The sequence below is a fragment of the Puntigrus tetrazona genome, chromosome 1 (assembly GCF_018831695.1).
Source record: "Puntigrus tetrazona isolate hp1 chromosome 1, ASM1883169v1, whole genome shotgun sequence".
NCBI lineage: Eukaryota > Metazoa > Chordata > Actinopteri > Cypriniformes > Cyprinidae > Puntigrus > Puntigrus tetrazona.
Genome location: NC_056699.1, coordinates 12,944,049 through 12,957,244, shown reverse-complemented (window position 1 = coordinate 12,957,244; position 13,196 = coordinate 12,944,049). Strand labels below are relative to the sequence as shown.

The 13,196-nt window shown below is 39.2% G+C and overlaps 1 protein-coding gene across 3 annotated transcripts; it reads left to right on the top strand.

The window, feature by feature from the left end:
* The first annotated feature begins 982 nt into the window (after positions 1–982).
* ldb2b (LIM domain binding 2b) lies at positions 983–13,136 on the top strand. 3 transcript variants are annotated; one of them, XM_043243898.1, is made up of 10 exons: positions 983–1,269; positions 2,715–2,817; positions 4,051–4,223; positions 5,262–5,384; positions 6,833–6,916; positions 7,028–7,151; positions 8,037–8,090; positions 8,907–9,031; positions 10,191–10,250; positions 12,396–12,533. In XM_043243898.1, the coding sequence occupies exons 1-9, from the start codon at positions 1,138–1,140 to the stop codon at positions 10,248–10,250; spliced, it is 978 nt and encodes a 325-aa protein (XP_043099833.1). In that variant the 5' UTR covers positions 983–1,137; the 3' UTR covers positions 12,396–12,533. The 3 variants fall into 3 exon arrangements, with proteins under 3 accessions (XP_043099833.1, XP_043099822.1, XP_043099815.1); XM_043243887.1 differs by having other exon boundaries at positions 10,191–10,246; positions 12,396–12,528; XM_043243880.1 differs by lacking the exon at positions 10,191–10,250 and having other exon boundaries at positions 984–1,269; positions 12,396–13,136.
* Positions 13,137–13,196: the final 60 nt, after the last annotated feature.

Below are 13,196 nucleotides of genomic sequence, written 5' to 3'. Positions count from 1 at the left end.
CACAACGCACACAAAGAGCCCAGCAACCACTCTTATTAACTGACCCGAGGGGGGAGGGGTGCGTGTGTGCATGTGTGTGTGTGTGTGTGTGTGTGCATCTCTGATCCTCTTTACTAGTATATCTACAGTTTGCGTTGTGAAGCCGCGTGAGCATTGAACTATCAATCACACGAGCACAAAATGAAGCAACAGGCTCTGTGCATATGCCTGCGTGCGTGCTGCTCTTTACACTGTTTTGTTAAAAGAGGGAGTGTCTTGATTTTGGCCACGAGAAAGAGAGACTTAGAGGAAAAAAAGAAAGTGAAGTAAGGAGGTGAACTTTTGGGGCCCTGCTTTCCCCTAAAACAAGAGAGTAATAGAATCCATATGGACTCGTGCTCTCTTTCTCCCTGCATGTCTGTCCTATCTCATCACGCAGAGCGAGGTTTCGAGCGTAAAATGCAAGGGAAATGTATAGAGAGATTAAATTATCTTTAAAAAGAAAAAAAATGTACATGTCTCCAAACAATGGGAGAGAGTGAGAGACAGAGGGAGAAATAGAGAGAATGTGTGTGTGTGTGTCTGTATGTATGTGGGAGAGCAAGTCTCTTGTGTGAGTCATAAAGAGAGATGGAAAAATACAAGTAGAGAAACACACACACACACACACACACACACACACACACACACACACTGTAGTTGCTGCTCTGCATTGAATACGTGCAATGCTGTATACAATTCATTTGCACATTAGCAAACTACATTATGGCACACACTGCAGTAGTTTCTGAAAATACTGTGGGTTTTATCTAACGTGTAAAAAAAGCAAACAGTGATTGTATTCCATTGAATTTTGCTCTAATTGGCCAACTTGTCAGACTGTACTGTAAGGAAAGACCCACCAATTTACAGGAGCCTCTCTCCTTCCCTCCACCCCCTCCCTCGTCTCTCCCTTCCCCTCGTGAAGTCCTCCCTCCCCCTCTCCTCTCCTCTCCTCTCCTCTCCTCTCCTCTCCTCTCACAGCAGAGCGCGCGTGTGATTTGACAGTCGCATCTCTCCTTGTGTCCGGGAGCGCGCGTGTGTGTGTATGTTTACGATCGTCGTGCTCCACGTGCTGCGTGTGGATGCGCTCCTCGCGCGCTGTCGGTAACAGAAACCATGACCGGCGCGCCGCGCGACCCCTTCTACTCCTCTCCGTTCGGTCCGTTTTACCGGAGACACGCGCCCTACCCGGTGCAGCCGGAGTACCGGATGCACGAGCTCAACAAACGGCTCCAGTCCCGGCCTGAGGTGAGTGATTACCGAAAATAAAACAATAGCTTGGTGATCAGGACTTTGCGTTTCGTATTTCACGTACGTTCTTAAACACTATATGAAGCAAACATTGATTTTAGATAAGAGATCAATAGAGCCATCATGCAGTCTATAAGGAGAACTTTTCCGCCAATTAAGCTGATTTGAAAGAAAAAAAGATTTTTCAATAATTAGCCTATTTTATGATTTTAAAAAGTGTTAAAATAGCAGTTTGAAGATCATGATATAATGTGCAAGTTACGGGCTGCCTTTTTTTTTTTTTTTTTTACAATAAAATGTGATTACTGACATGACATTATTATTACAACGCTACAAGCAAAATCATTTTTGTTGCAAAAAAAATATTAAAGAGCGTGATTAGATCTTTATTACCACACGTTACAACCGTTTTAACATATATGAAACACAATTCGAATAAGTCTTTTTTTTTGTTTGTTTGTTTCTTGCAGCCAAAAGTTCCCATGGATAAATCTCTTTAACACATTCATTTATTCATCTTGCATCACCACAGTGTGACCCCAGTGTTCACTTACGAACTGAACTTATTCAAGGACTTCCACTAAATAGGATTTGACTGAGCACACGACACATTAGTCCTTGGTTTGGTACAATACCAAATGCACTATTGATTATGTGGCGGTTTTCAGGAACACAGACAGCAAGGTGATGTTCTATAATGTTTATGTGGTAGCATGATTTATTGTAGTACTCTTCCTAACACAGAAACCGGACAAACACTGCAATGTGACTTTTTATATATATATATATATATATATATATATATATATATATTTCTTCTCCCTCAGTAGGTCCCGATTTAAACTGCAGCGCAAGCTGTGTTAATATTTGCTTTTCCTGATGCCGTCAGTGTGTGTGCAAAAAATAATCCACAATAAATAGTACTTTTAAAATATTGCCTACACATGCAGTGTAAAAAAAATGCAGGAAAATAAAATGTACCAGCAGAGGTATGAAATGCTGTTCAGCACACCTGGAGTCGTAATAATTTGACAAGACACCGCTAAGAGAGACTGAACTATTGGAACGATGACCTATAGAAACACCCCTTTCTCACAATCTAATAACTCCCTGACACGTTTATAACGCACAAAGAGCGAAGTGGAAGAGCTGTCAAAATACAGTGTATCGTGGTACACGAGCTGGTGTGATAACGTTCAGTACAATCAAGTGTATCTCAATAGCAGGCCAGCGGTAGTTGGCTGGATTTGTGGTGTAAATTGCTGCCCTTAATGGGGCGAGTCAACATGGGTGTGTGTTTATAATAAACAGAAAGCTTTGAAATGATAATCACCGTGCCGGGCCTAATTATGGTCATTTTGGGTCATTCAGGGGCCAAGTACTTCTGTGCTTCTCCTCTGTCTCGCTCAGTGTTAAATGCATGTTAATGTGTGATCCCACAGGACTGTGATATTCTGTGGTGGGATGCGTTCTGCACCGAGTTCTTTGAAGAAGATGCCACACTGACTCTTTCTTTCTGCCTCGAGGAGGGACCAAAGACGTACAGTAAGTGTGTGCAGAGCCGTATCCGCCGTGTATGCATAGGTGTTTGAAAGGTGGGCTGTGATGCTTTAGATTCTTCAACTTTTTCTGTTTGTCCCCCCCCATGCAGTATATGTAACATTTGTTTAGGTCTGTGATGTAAAAAACACTTTTAAAATGGTTTTTGTTTATAAAAAAATATGGAAAGATTATATTCACCCATACAATGGCAATGCAATTTCTCACTTAAATGGTAGAAACGCTTTTTTTTTTAAAAAATAATATTGCCAAAAAAGAAAAAACAAAACTGAAAACAGAAAATGATATTGGGTAATCCTGCTGATTCTCATGATTGCGTGTCAAGGTCTGTAAATCATTTTAAATATTAGCAATTTTAATCTTTTTTATGACATTCAAGATTAGTTCGGGCTATAAAATGTAATAAAAATGATCAATTCATATCTTCATTAATATGCTTTTTACCTTATGATTCTTCATTACGAGTAGGAACTTGACACGTATGTTTAAACTAGATTTTTAAGGACATTTGACCACTTAACTCTTTCAGTGGATTTTGTAAAAACCAAAATATGATAAAATCATGGTATACGCTAATGATTACTTATTAGCAACAAATGATGACAATAAGATCTTTGAGATATGTTAAACGCAGTTAGATATTTGTTAAAAATCGCAATAAAATAATGATATCGTAATAAATTCTTTTTCTAAGGTGGAGTTTGAATTTAGATTCATTTCAGTCTGTTTAGAGTTAGACAGAACACAGTTGTGCTGGATTTCACTCATTCTCATTCATTCCTTATTCACTGTGTATGTGGTGAGATTTGATTGACAGGTCTGGGGTGTTCAAATAAATATGGGCCTGCAGACTTCACACACCTCTACTGCAGTGATTGACAGCTCCAGAGCACTAACTGTTCTGAGCGCACGCACAGCCTGCTGGACTTAATGCCTGCGGCATTCAGTAGCCTGTTTGTTTCCAACTCTTAGGGGACCACACACAGAGACTCACACAAACACACACATTTACGGTTGCCAGTTAAGGTGTTCGGCCAGTGTGTCGCCCAACTTTGAGTCTCTTTCATCACGCGGCCATTAATAAATAAACACCTCAGCTTGCAGTCCATACCATCCTTTTCCTTGCGTTTGGTAATCAGCGGCCGCGACTGATGTCCTTAAAAAATGAAATTTCCCCCTCCACGTATGTTTCTCTCACTCTCCTTGCTTTTTCCCCAGCCATCGGGCGCACCCTGATCCCTCGTTACTTCAGTTCTCTGTTCGAAGGAGGAGTCTATGAGTTGTTTTTTGAGCTGAAACAAACAAAGGAGTCGTTCAACAACTCAACTATTACCGTCGACTCTCATCACTGTACTATGACAACACAACACGGCAAACCTACGTTCACTAAGGTACTGCACACACACACACACACACTCACGCACGCACGCGCACAAGTCTGGCTCAGTGAGTCTTTGCTTCCTCATTTTGAGCACTAATGTATTCCTCATTGTGAATTCTGGGCTGGAACTGCACAAAACAAAAAAGGAAAATATAACCCCCACTCTCTCCCTCTCCCTCCTGCTCTTTCTCGGCTTCTTCTTCACTCTCTCTCTCTCTCTCTCTCTCTCTCACCCTCCCTCTCTCCCTCGCTCATCCACAAAAAATGCTTCTCTTTTTCTATCCTATAGCTTCATGCGCTAAAACTGTAGGATGATCTTAATGAAAAGTCTGCTAATGCTGTCTTTGAGCAAGTATATTAAAATGCTGTTCAGAGAATTCTCTTGCTTACATCATTTTCATCATATGACATGAATACTTTGTTCCCAAAGACCAACATAACGCGGGATTTTCCGAACGTCCTATGCAATATTCATACGGTACGCCATTACGATGCAGAATCGTTCAGTTGTCAATTAGAGAGAGAGAGTTTTGTCCAACTTTGCTTTTTAGTAAATGAACATTTGTGAATTAAATATTGATTCGGAAGACTGTATGTTGTAGCTAAGTTATACAGATACAGTTCCCAAGTGTGTGTGTGTGTGTGTGTGTGTGTGTGTGTGTGTGTGTACTGGAGGCATTGATCAGAGCGTGTCTGCTGGGATTACATCCCTCCCGTTGCTATGCCAACCTCGCAGCTACCCTCCGTTCCCCCGGCAACAGAATGTTGGGGTTCAGAGTTCCACAAAGAATCCTGCTTGTGCTGAAAATACTGCTTTAATGAGAGAACCGTATAATTTAATTTGTTTTAAATTAAAGAAAAATAAAAATGAGGTAGAAGTAATTCTCTCAGATGTTCTGCACTGGTCAAGTCGGTGTTATGATTTCAGAATATACGAGATAATTCATCGTCTTTGTGTGATGTCTGTCTTATTTTGTTGGGAAAGTTTTAAAAACACCGAAAGACAGACAAGCCAAGGAAACGGATTCTCTTCCTTTTTTTTTCGCAGGTGTGTACAGAAGGTCGTCTGATTCTTGTGTTCACCTTTGATGACCTCATGAGAATCAAAACATGGCACTTCACTATTACACACTACAGTGAGCTCATTCCTCGCAGCGTCTTGGCTGTAAATGTGAGTTTCTTTTCACGTGAATTAAGAAAATCCTTCTGCAACCTGCAACCTGGATGACCTTCTACACTGGCCAGTTTTGCAGCGTACACACTGTTTTGAATACTGTATACCATAATGTAATGTCCTAGATCTGACCATTGTTTCCATTAAAATAAATAAAGCAGGAGTAATATCAGCAACTGCTTTAAAAGCTCTGTGAATATTAAAATGATAGTAAATATAAGTAAAAAAAAAAAAAGTAAAAATAAATACATTTAAAATATAAATAGACTGCCAGCAGTCCAAAAATATATTTTTCTTTCTCACCAAACTGGACAAAAAATTCAGCGATTTCGAAATCATAATCTGGACACCACTCTGAATCTTTACTTGCATTAAAATGTAGCATTCTATTGTTTAAGATATTTATCTTTGCATGGTCCGTGCTGTCACATACACTGCCCTTCAATGGTCTGGGTTTGGTACAATTTTAAAATAGGTTTCAAAAGAAGCATCTTATGCTCACCAAGGCTACATTTATTCAGAAACGCAGTTAAATTGTGAAATATTATTACAATAATAAACACATATTCTTAATGACCATCTACATCTTACATCCCTAATACCTAAACTTGACAGCAACCTTAATAAATATTAATAAGCTGCTAATTAGGAGTTACTGAGGCAAAAGTCATAGTTAATGATAATTTTACTCCAATTTGGATTAAAATCTAAATTAATTGCTAACAATACCAAGGTCACGGAATTGATTGCCAGTGTGTAGGTTAATTAATAATTTTGTGTCTTGAGTGCAACGTGTATAAATTATAAAGGTCCCTTTCCTTTGCGTTAATACATTTTCATGCAACTCATACATTAGTAATTGTTAACAAAAGTAAAACGCCGTTCTTACTTTTTCTGATGCTGTGTGCTAAATATTATTCTCACAACTCCGTTGCTCCTCACATGAGCCATGCACTGCATAAACGAGTACAGTACTGCAGCGTCTGAGTGAAGTTTTTTGCTTTTTAAGACTACAACGTGCGTTAACATTCTAAATATTTAATATTTACAATACTATTTTAAGCTTTAGATGATTTCCATTCAAAAATAATAAAAAAAAAACGAATTTGCTATTTTCTAGATCATACGATTTAGCCTGTTACGTGGGTTAGGTTCACCGTGGATTTTGTTTGGCACGCTGGCAAACTCAGGTATTTTCAGATACATTCACAGGTAGTTGGTTATGGTACAACAAAATGCATTTCAGCCCTTTTTTATCAATCAAGGTGAAAGCATCCAAACCTTTTAGCTAAGCTGTCAGGATGTTGCTATGGAAACATATCCTGTAATGAATTAGAGCTCTATCTGGATGGAGCACAAAATAAGAGAGAGAATAAATGGACTTGTGTGTCCGTGTGCGCGTGTGTGTGTGTGTGTGTGTGTGTGTGTGTGTGTGTCTTTGTCAGGCGCAAGACCCTGGAGCTCTGGAACAACTGTCCAAAAACATCAGTCGAGTGGGACTTACCAACCTCACGCTGAACTACCTCAGAGTATGTTACGATCACTTATACACGCATATAAACACAACCACTTTCACACAGATGGTATGGTTTAATATGTGCTAAACAACAGGGTGAAAAGATTCTTTTGTTTGTGTGCAGTTGTGTGTGATTCTAGAGCCGATGCAGGAGCTCATGTCTAGGCATAAGACATATGGACTGAGTCCCAGAGACTGCCTAAAGACCTGCCTCTTTCACCAGTGGCAGAGAATGACAACACCACCAGGTCACACACACACACACACACACACACACACACACACACGTTGGGTTGTTTTTAATGGGGACTTCCTATAGGCATAACTGTATACCCTATACCCTATAAATCCACCTCTCGCAGAAATCTTTCTGCGGTTTTAGATTTTTTTGATTTTTTTCCACGGGGTACAGGCAAGAACAAAAATGACTCTCCTTGTGAGGACATTAGGTCCCCATGTTGTAGGAAATGCCAGGTCCACACACACAAGCCTCACAGTAATTTTTTTAGCATCATATTTTTAAATACATTTTTTACATAAACTTTTAGCACTTTTGTTGAGTGTTTTTTCCCCCCTCTCAGACCTCAGTTGTTTATGGTTTTAGCTTCAGCTAATTATAACTCTGGCTTCTACGTTCTTCATTAGATCTTGTTTCATGTCTGTTGTGAAAGATTAATATAGAAACACCAGCATTGTTTAGCTACTCTTTCCCCCCAGCGTTTAATTTCTTTCTGTTGTTCTCCTCTTAAGAGCTACACAATGTCATTAAATTTACAGTAGTTTGTACATTGTAAACATATTTCATATTCCTTATTAACATTTCAAAGCACTAAGCACAGGCTGTTAAGGGTTTTGTGATCTGCAGTAATTAATGGAGGCTTTGACCTTGCGTTGTTATTTATGTGCTATTTTACTGCTCTTTTAAAAAAAAATAAAAAAAATAACTACCCTCTGCTGTTCGGTGACATTAATAATTATTTTGACTGAACAATAATCTTATTGTTCTTCTCAGGCACCTCTCTTTCATTGTTCCTCTCTTTTTCCCATTCTCTTTACGTTTTGTCGTCCCGAACTGTTCTTAACGTCGTTTCCGAGTGATGTTTTCTGACTGTTATGAATTTCTTTCATTTCAGTTGGACCCTCGCCCAGCTTCAAGACAGAAATATTCCCCTCTAATTCCAAAAAATGTATGTATGCTCTTCTGTGCGCTTTCATTTTTTATACAATTCCTCAAACATTCTAGTTAAGGTTTCTCCTGCGCTCATGACCCTAAATATTTAATAATAACAATAATAAAACATTTACTTCGACCTGAACAGAATCAATCCAATAAAAATGTCATATCGATGCTTCCAGAATTCTCTGCGTGCAAAATATAACCAACTGCAACGATAGTACCATTTGCATGCTGTATCGTGATTTGTCTTCTTTTTTTTTTTGCATCTCTTTGCATACTGAATTGTGACTGATCTTGCAGTTGCTGCATATATTTAACCGTAAAGCTATGTGCCACGCGCTGCACTATGGCTGAATTCAAAATAGCACACTGAGGGAGTACTATGCTAGTATGCGATTCCTAATTCAGCCTATGTGAAAATTCCTGTGTGCAGCTGGCTAAAAAAACCAGACACATGCTCAGTGTCATGACAACGGCAAAGCCATTTCATTTCATTTACTCAAAACCGAACCCTTATATATAAAACGAACGCCATCCTTTTGTTGCTGCGCGAGCAACGGCATTTCCCTCAGGAAATTCAAATCAAAATGCTTCTGTATTTCTGTGTATATGCTAAAAAAAGTGTCATCTGGATACAGTTATTTAGACCTCTACCGCTCTTATTTTGCTTTCATTTGCAGTATTGATTAGTGTTTTAAAATATATCTATCAATCAATCAATCCACATATTCACTTTTGTTTTCGCGGGTTTTAAGATGGGATGCAGTTCATGGGATGCGACGTTGATTCAGTTTGCATTATGCTGCTTTTATGTTTTGATTGACAGCAGAGCCAGCCAAACCAGCAACAAAGAGACGGAGGAGGAGGAACTCAGCTGGGAGCGCGTCCAATAACAGCACAGGAAACAGCAAGAAGCGCAGCCCAGCCAATAACTTCAGCCTACCCTCACAGGTGCGTCACGGAGCGTTCAGAATGGACGTATATACCATACCACCACACCATAGCGTATGGGAACGCTTTTTTAGGGTCTTTTAACTGGTTGCTTATTACTAAAACATTAGCCATTTATTAGTATTATTTAAGCACATTATTGCCTTATACTACATGACCTTATTCTACATCACTAATCCGACCCAATACCTAAAATGAACAACTACCTTATTAAATATTAATAAATAGCAAATTAGGAATTTGTTGAGGGAAAAGTGGTAGTTAGTAGTAAATAAGTGTTCCCTGCTCTAAAGCGTTGCCAGGTATGTAGTACGTACACTGTGGGCAGTATGCTACTTTTCTGCACGCACATTTTAAAATGCGCAAGAGTGATTACTGTTGTCGAATAGCGTATCCCACAATGCAATGCGTCGAATTTGAACCTTTATTAAACCTCTTCGAGTAAGAAACAGGTGTTAAACACACCTCCAATAAATTATACAGACAAAGCATATCATTAAATCAATAAATAACAGAATAACAAAATAATTACTTAAAGAAAGGTTTCAATCACTTTTAAACGACGCAAAAATTGGACCAACCTCAGCTTCCAGTGTCATTTATAAAGCAATGTCCGTTCTAAAACTCTTTTGACAGATTTAATTAGAGTTTATAACTGGACGGCGTTCGCTGAATTACGAATGAAAAGATTACGTGACAACTGTAGACTGTAAAAAATGCAAACTGAAAAATGAAACGCGTACCGCACAGTATACGGCACATAAAAAGATCTTATAGGAGAGATATACTAAAACTGATATATGGAGAATGTCTGGATGTATGTAGGTGTACGTGCATGTGTGCGAGTGTGTGTGAAGAAATAACATAAAGCAGTATAGAGAGGGAAAAAGACAGAGAGAGCAGCTTAGTAAATTAACCCACCATATTCTTTTCATATTGTAATATTTCTATGCAATGTATTATAAAATCAGCACCTGAATTGTTTTATTGTTTATAATAAGTAACAATCCGTTTCCAGTGTGATTGTAATTTGTAATGTTAGAGTCATTTTTTTTTAATATATAGTCATTTGTCTACTCTGATTAATTTGTTTGTAATTGAGACTAATTAGCCGCAATTGATTTGATGATAATTAGTATTGTCCGTCTCTGGTCCCCAGCCTAAACGTGTCGCCGGGGAAACGAGGGGTGGCGGGTGGCTGGAGGCGGAGCTTAGGTAGGTGAGTGACACATGCAGACAGTTATCACGCAGCATGTGCTGTCTTAACGAGCTACTTAGCAATGCAAATTTGCTTAATTAGCACATATGTTGTTATTTAGGTGTTCTTTATCTGAAAAAAAAAAATCTAATTAAAGTCTAAAGAGCTAGTGTCTGGAGACGAGTTTGTGTGCATGTGTGTGTATGACTGCGTATTTAACAAAGCTTGTGGGTATGCCACATTTTTCTATTTATGTAAAAATATTCCTTATTATCAGAGCTGGGTAGATTACTTACAAATTATAATCCGGTACTGATTCCATATTATATGACAAAAATTGTAGTTAGTAACGTAATGCACTACGTTACACATTTGAGACGATATAATCATAATACTTTTTGATTGCTTTTAGATTAGTTTTGAACGAACTTGTTTTTCACATCTAAATCTTGTAACATGTTGACAAAAAAATAAAAAGTGTAAGAAGTATATTATTAATAATATAAAGTGCATTAAACTTTACCTTACATGAGGTTTCTCAAACATGTGTTTGTATAGATACTGCAGGGGGTTCGTAGTTCATGAAAAGCTAATCATGAATTAAATCATAAAAATATATGGAATTAAAATACAGTTTTAAAATGACAGAAATCTAAATAAAACACTCCTTAAAAGATTATTTTATTGGTTCTGAATGTCATGTGAGCATTAACCAGAGAACCATCAACATGCTAATATATCCTTCATCATTGAATACTTATTTAAAAAAAATCATGGGTTCTTAAACTAAGTATATTAGGTTACGATACATTATGAATAATGTGTGACTAGTCATGTAATCAAGTGAAAAGAAAATGTATTGTGATTACGAGTATTTTAAACTGTCATTTAATTGAAAGTACAGTTAATTTCTGGAATCTGATTATGTAATCCAGATTACAATAAATCAATTACTACCCAGCTCTGCTTATTATGCACATCTTTCTTAATTTAATTTTGCAAATTCTCTACTGTATGCTTACATTAGCTAAATTACAATTTCAGATTTTGTAAAATAACAGCCATAAATTTTTCTGCTTCTGTCGTTCTTCTCTCTCTTTCTACTCCCCCGCCATTCTCTCTCTCACTCGACCCCCCGTGTCTCTGTTTACGTCAACTCTCTCTCTTTCTCTCTTTTCTCTCTCTCTCTCTCTCTCTCTCTCTCTCTTTTCTCTCTCTCTCTCTCTCTCTTTCTCTCTTTCTCTCTCTCTCACTTTCTCTCTCTCTCCCTCACTCTCTCTCTCCCTCTCTCTGTCTCTCTCTCTCTCTCTCTCTCTCTCTCTCTCTCTCTCTCTCTCTCTCTCTCTCTCTCTCTCTCTCTCTCTCTCTCTCTCTCTCTCTCTCTCTCTTTCTCTCTCTCTCTTTCTCTCTCTCTCTCTCTCTCTCTCTCTCTCTCTCTCTCTCTCTCTCTCTCTCTCTCTCTCTCTCTCTCTCTCTCTCTCTCTCTCTCTCTCTCTCTCTCTCTCTCTCTCTCTCTCTCTCTCTCTCTCTCTCTCTCTCTCTCTCTCTCTCTCTCTCTCTCTCTCTCTCTCTCTCTCTCTCTCTCTCTCTCTCTCTCTCTCTCTCTCTCTCTCTCTCTCTCTCTCTCTCTCTCTCTCTCTCTCTCTCTCTCTCTCTCTCTCTCTCTCTCTCTCTCTCTCTCTCTCTCTCTCTCTCTCTCTCTCTCTCTCTCTCTCTCTCTCTCTCTCTCTCTCTCTCTCTCTCTCTCTCTCTCTCTCTCTCTCTCTCTCTCTCTCTCTCTCTCTCTCTCTCTCTCTTTCTCTCTCTCTCTCTCTCTCTCTTTCTCTCTCTCTCTCTCTCTCTCTCTCTCTCTCTCTCTCTCTCTCTCTCTCTCTCTCTCTCTCTCTCTCTCTCTCTCTCTCTCTCTCTCTCTCTCTCTCTCTCTCTCTCTCTCTCTCTCTCTCTCTCTCTCTCTCTCTCTCTCTCTCTCTCTCTCTCTCTCTCTCTCTCTCTCTCTCTCTCTCTCTCTCTCTCTCTCTCTCTCTCTCTCTCTCTCTCTCTCTCTCTCTCTCTCTCTCTCTCTCTCTCTGTCTCTCTCTCTCTCTCTCTCTCTCTCTCTCTCTCTCTCTCTCTCTCTCTCTCTCTCTGTCTCTCTCTGTGTCTCTCTCTCTCTCTCTCTGGCTGTAGGATGTGATGGTGGTAGGGGAGCCCTCTCTAATGGGAGGGGAGTTGGGTGACGTGGACGAGCGTTTGATCACACGCCTCGAGAACGAACAGTACGACCCCGTCAACGGTCTCCATGATGACGGTCTCCATGACTACACCAACTCACCGACACTTGGAAACGGCAGCTCCTGGAATGGCCAGCACCCTAGCAACCAAGACAGTAAGCCTGATACCATGGCAACGCAGCAGTTGGAATAATGTGATCTGACATTGGGTAGCTATGGCAACGGTGCTGTCAAGGGATGGGGGTATTTTCAACTGTAGAGGAGAAATTGCAGGAGAGAGGTGTGTGTGTGTGTGTGTGTGTGTGTGTGCATGCTAGCGTTTATGTTGGTGTGACACGGTATTCCATACTTGAGACATACAGCTTCAACCATTTAGTTTAAGTATTCCGAAAAAATAAAAGATACTGCAAGCCTTGTACATATACAGATCTATCAGTTCATTTCATATCAGAATTTTTCAGCCCTTTTTTAAAGCTCAGTGGATGTCTCGGCTTCATTCTGTACTGTACTGTTTGGTTTCGCTACAACAACCGGATGAAAAAAGTGAACGCTAAAGCGTTTTGAGCATAAATGCAGATATCTTTATTGCTCTAAATTTTAATGCATATTGTAAAACACATGCAGATTTGTGCTGTTAGTTGTGTATTTTATGTATGGTTTTCAATAATTTGCATTAATAAAATGTGTTTGGTTATGATATCAGACTCGGCGTGTTTGGTTAATGATATCAATGTAATAAAAACAGTATAATCGAGAA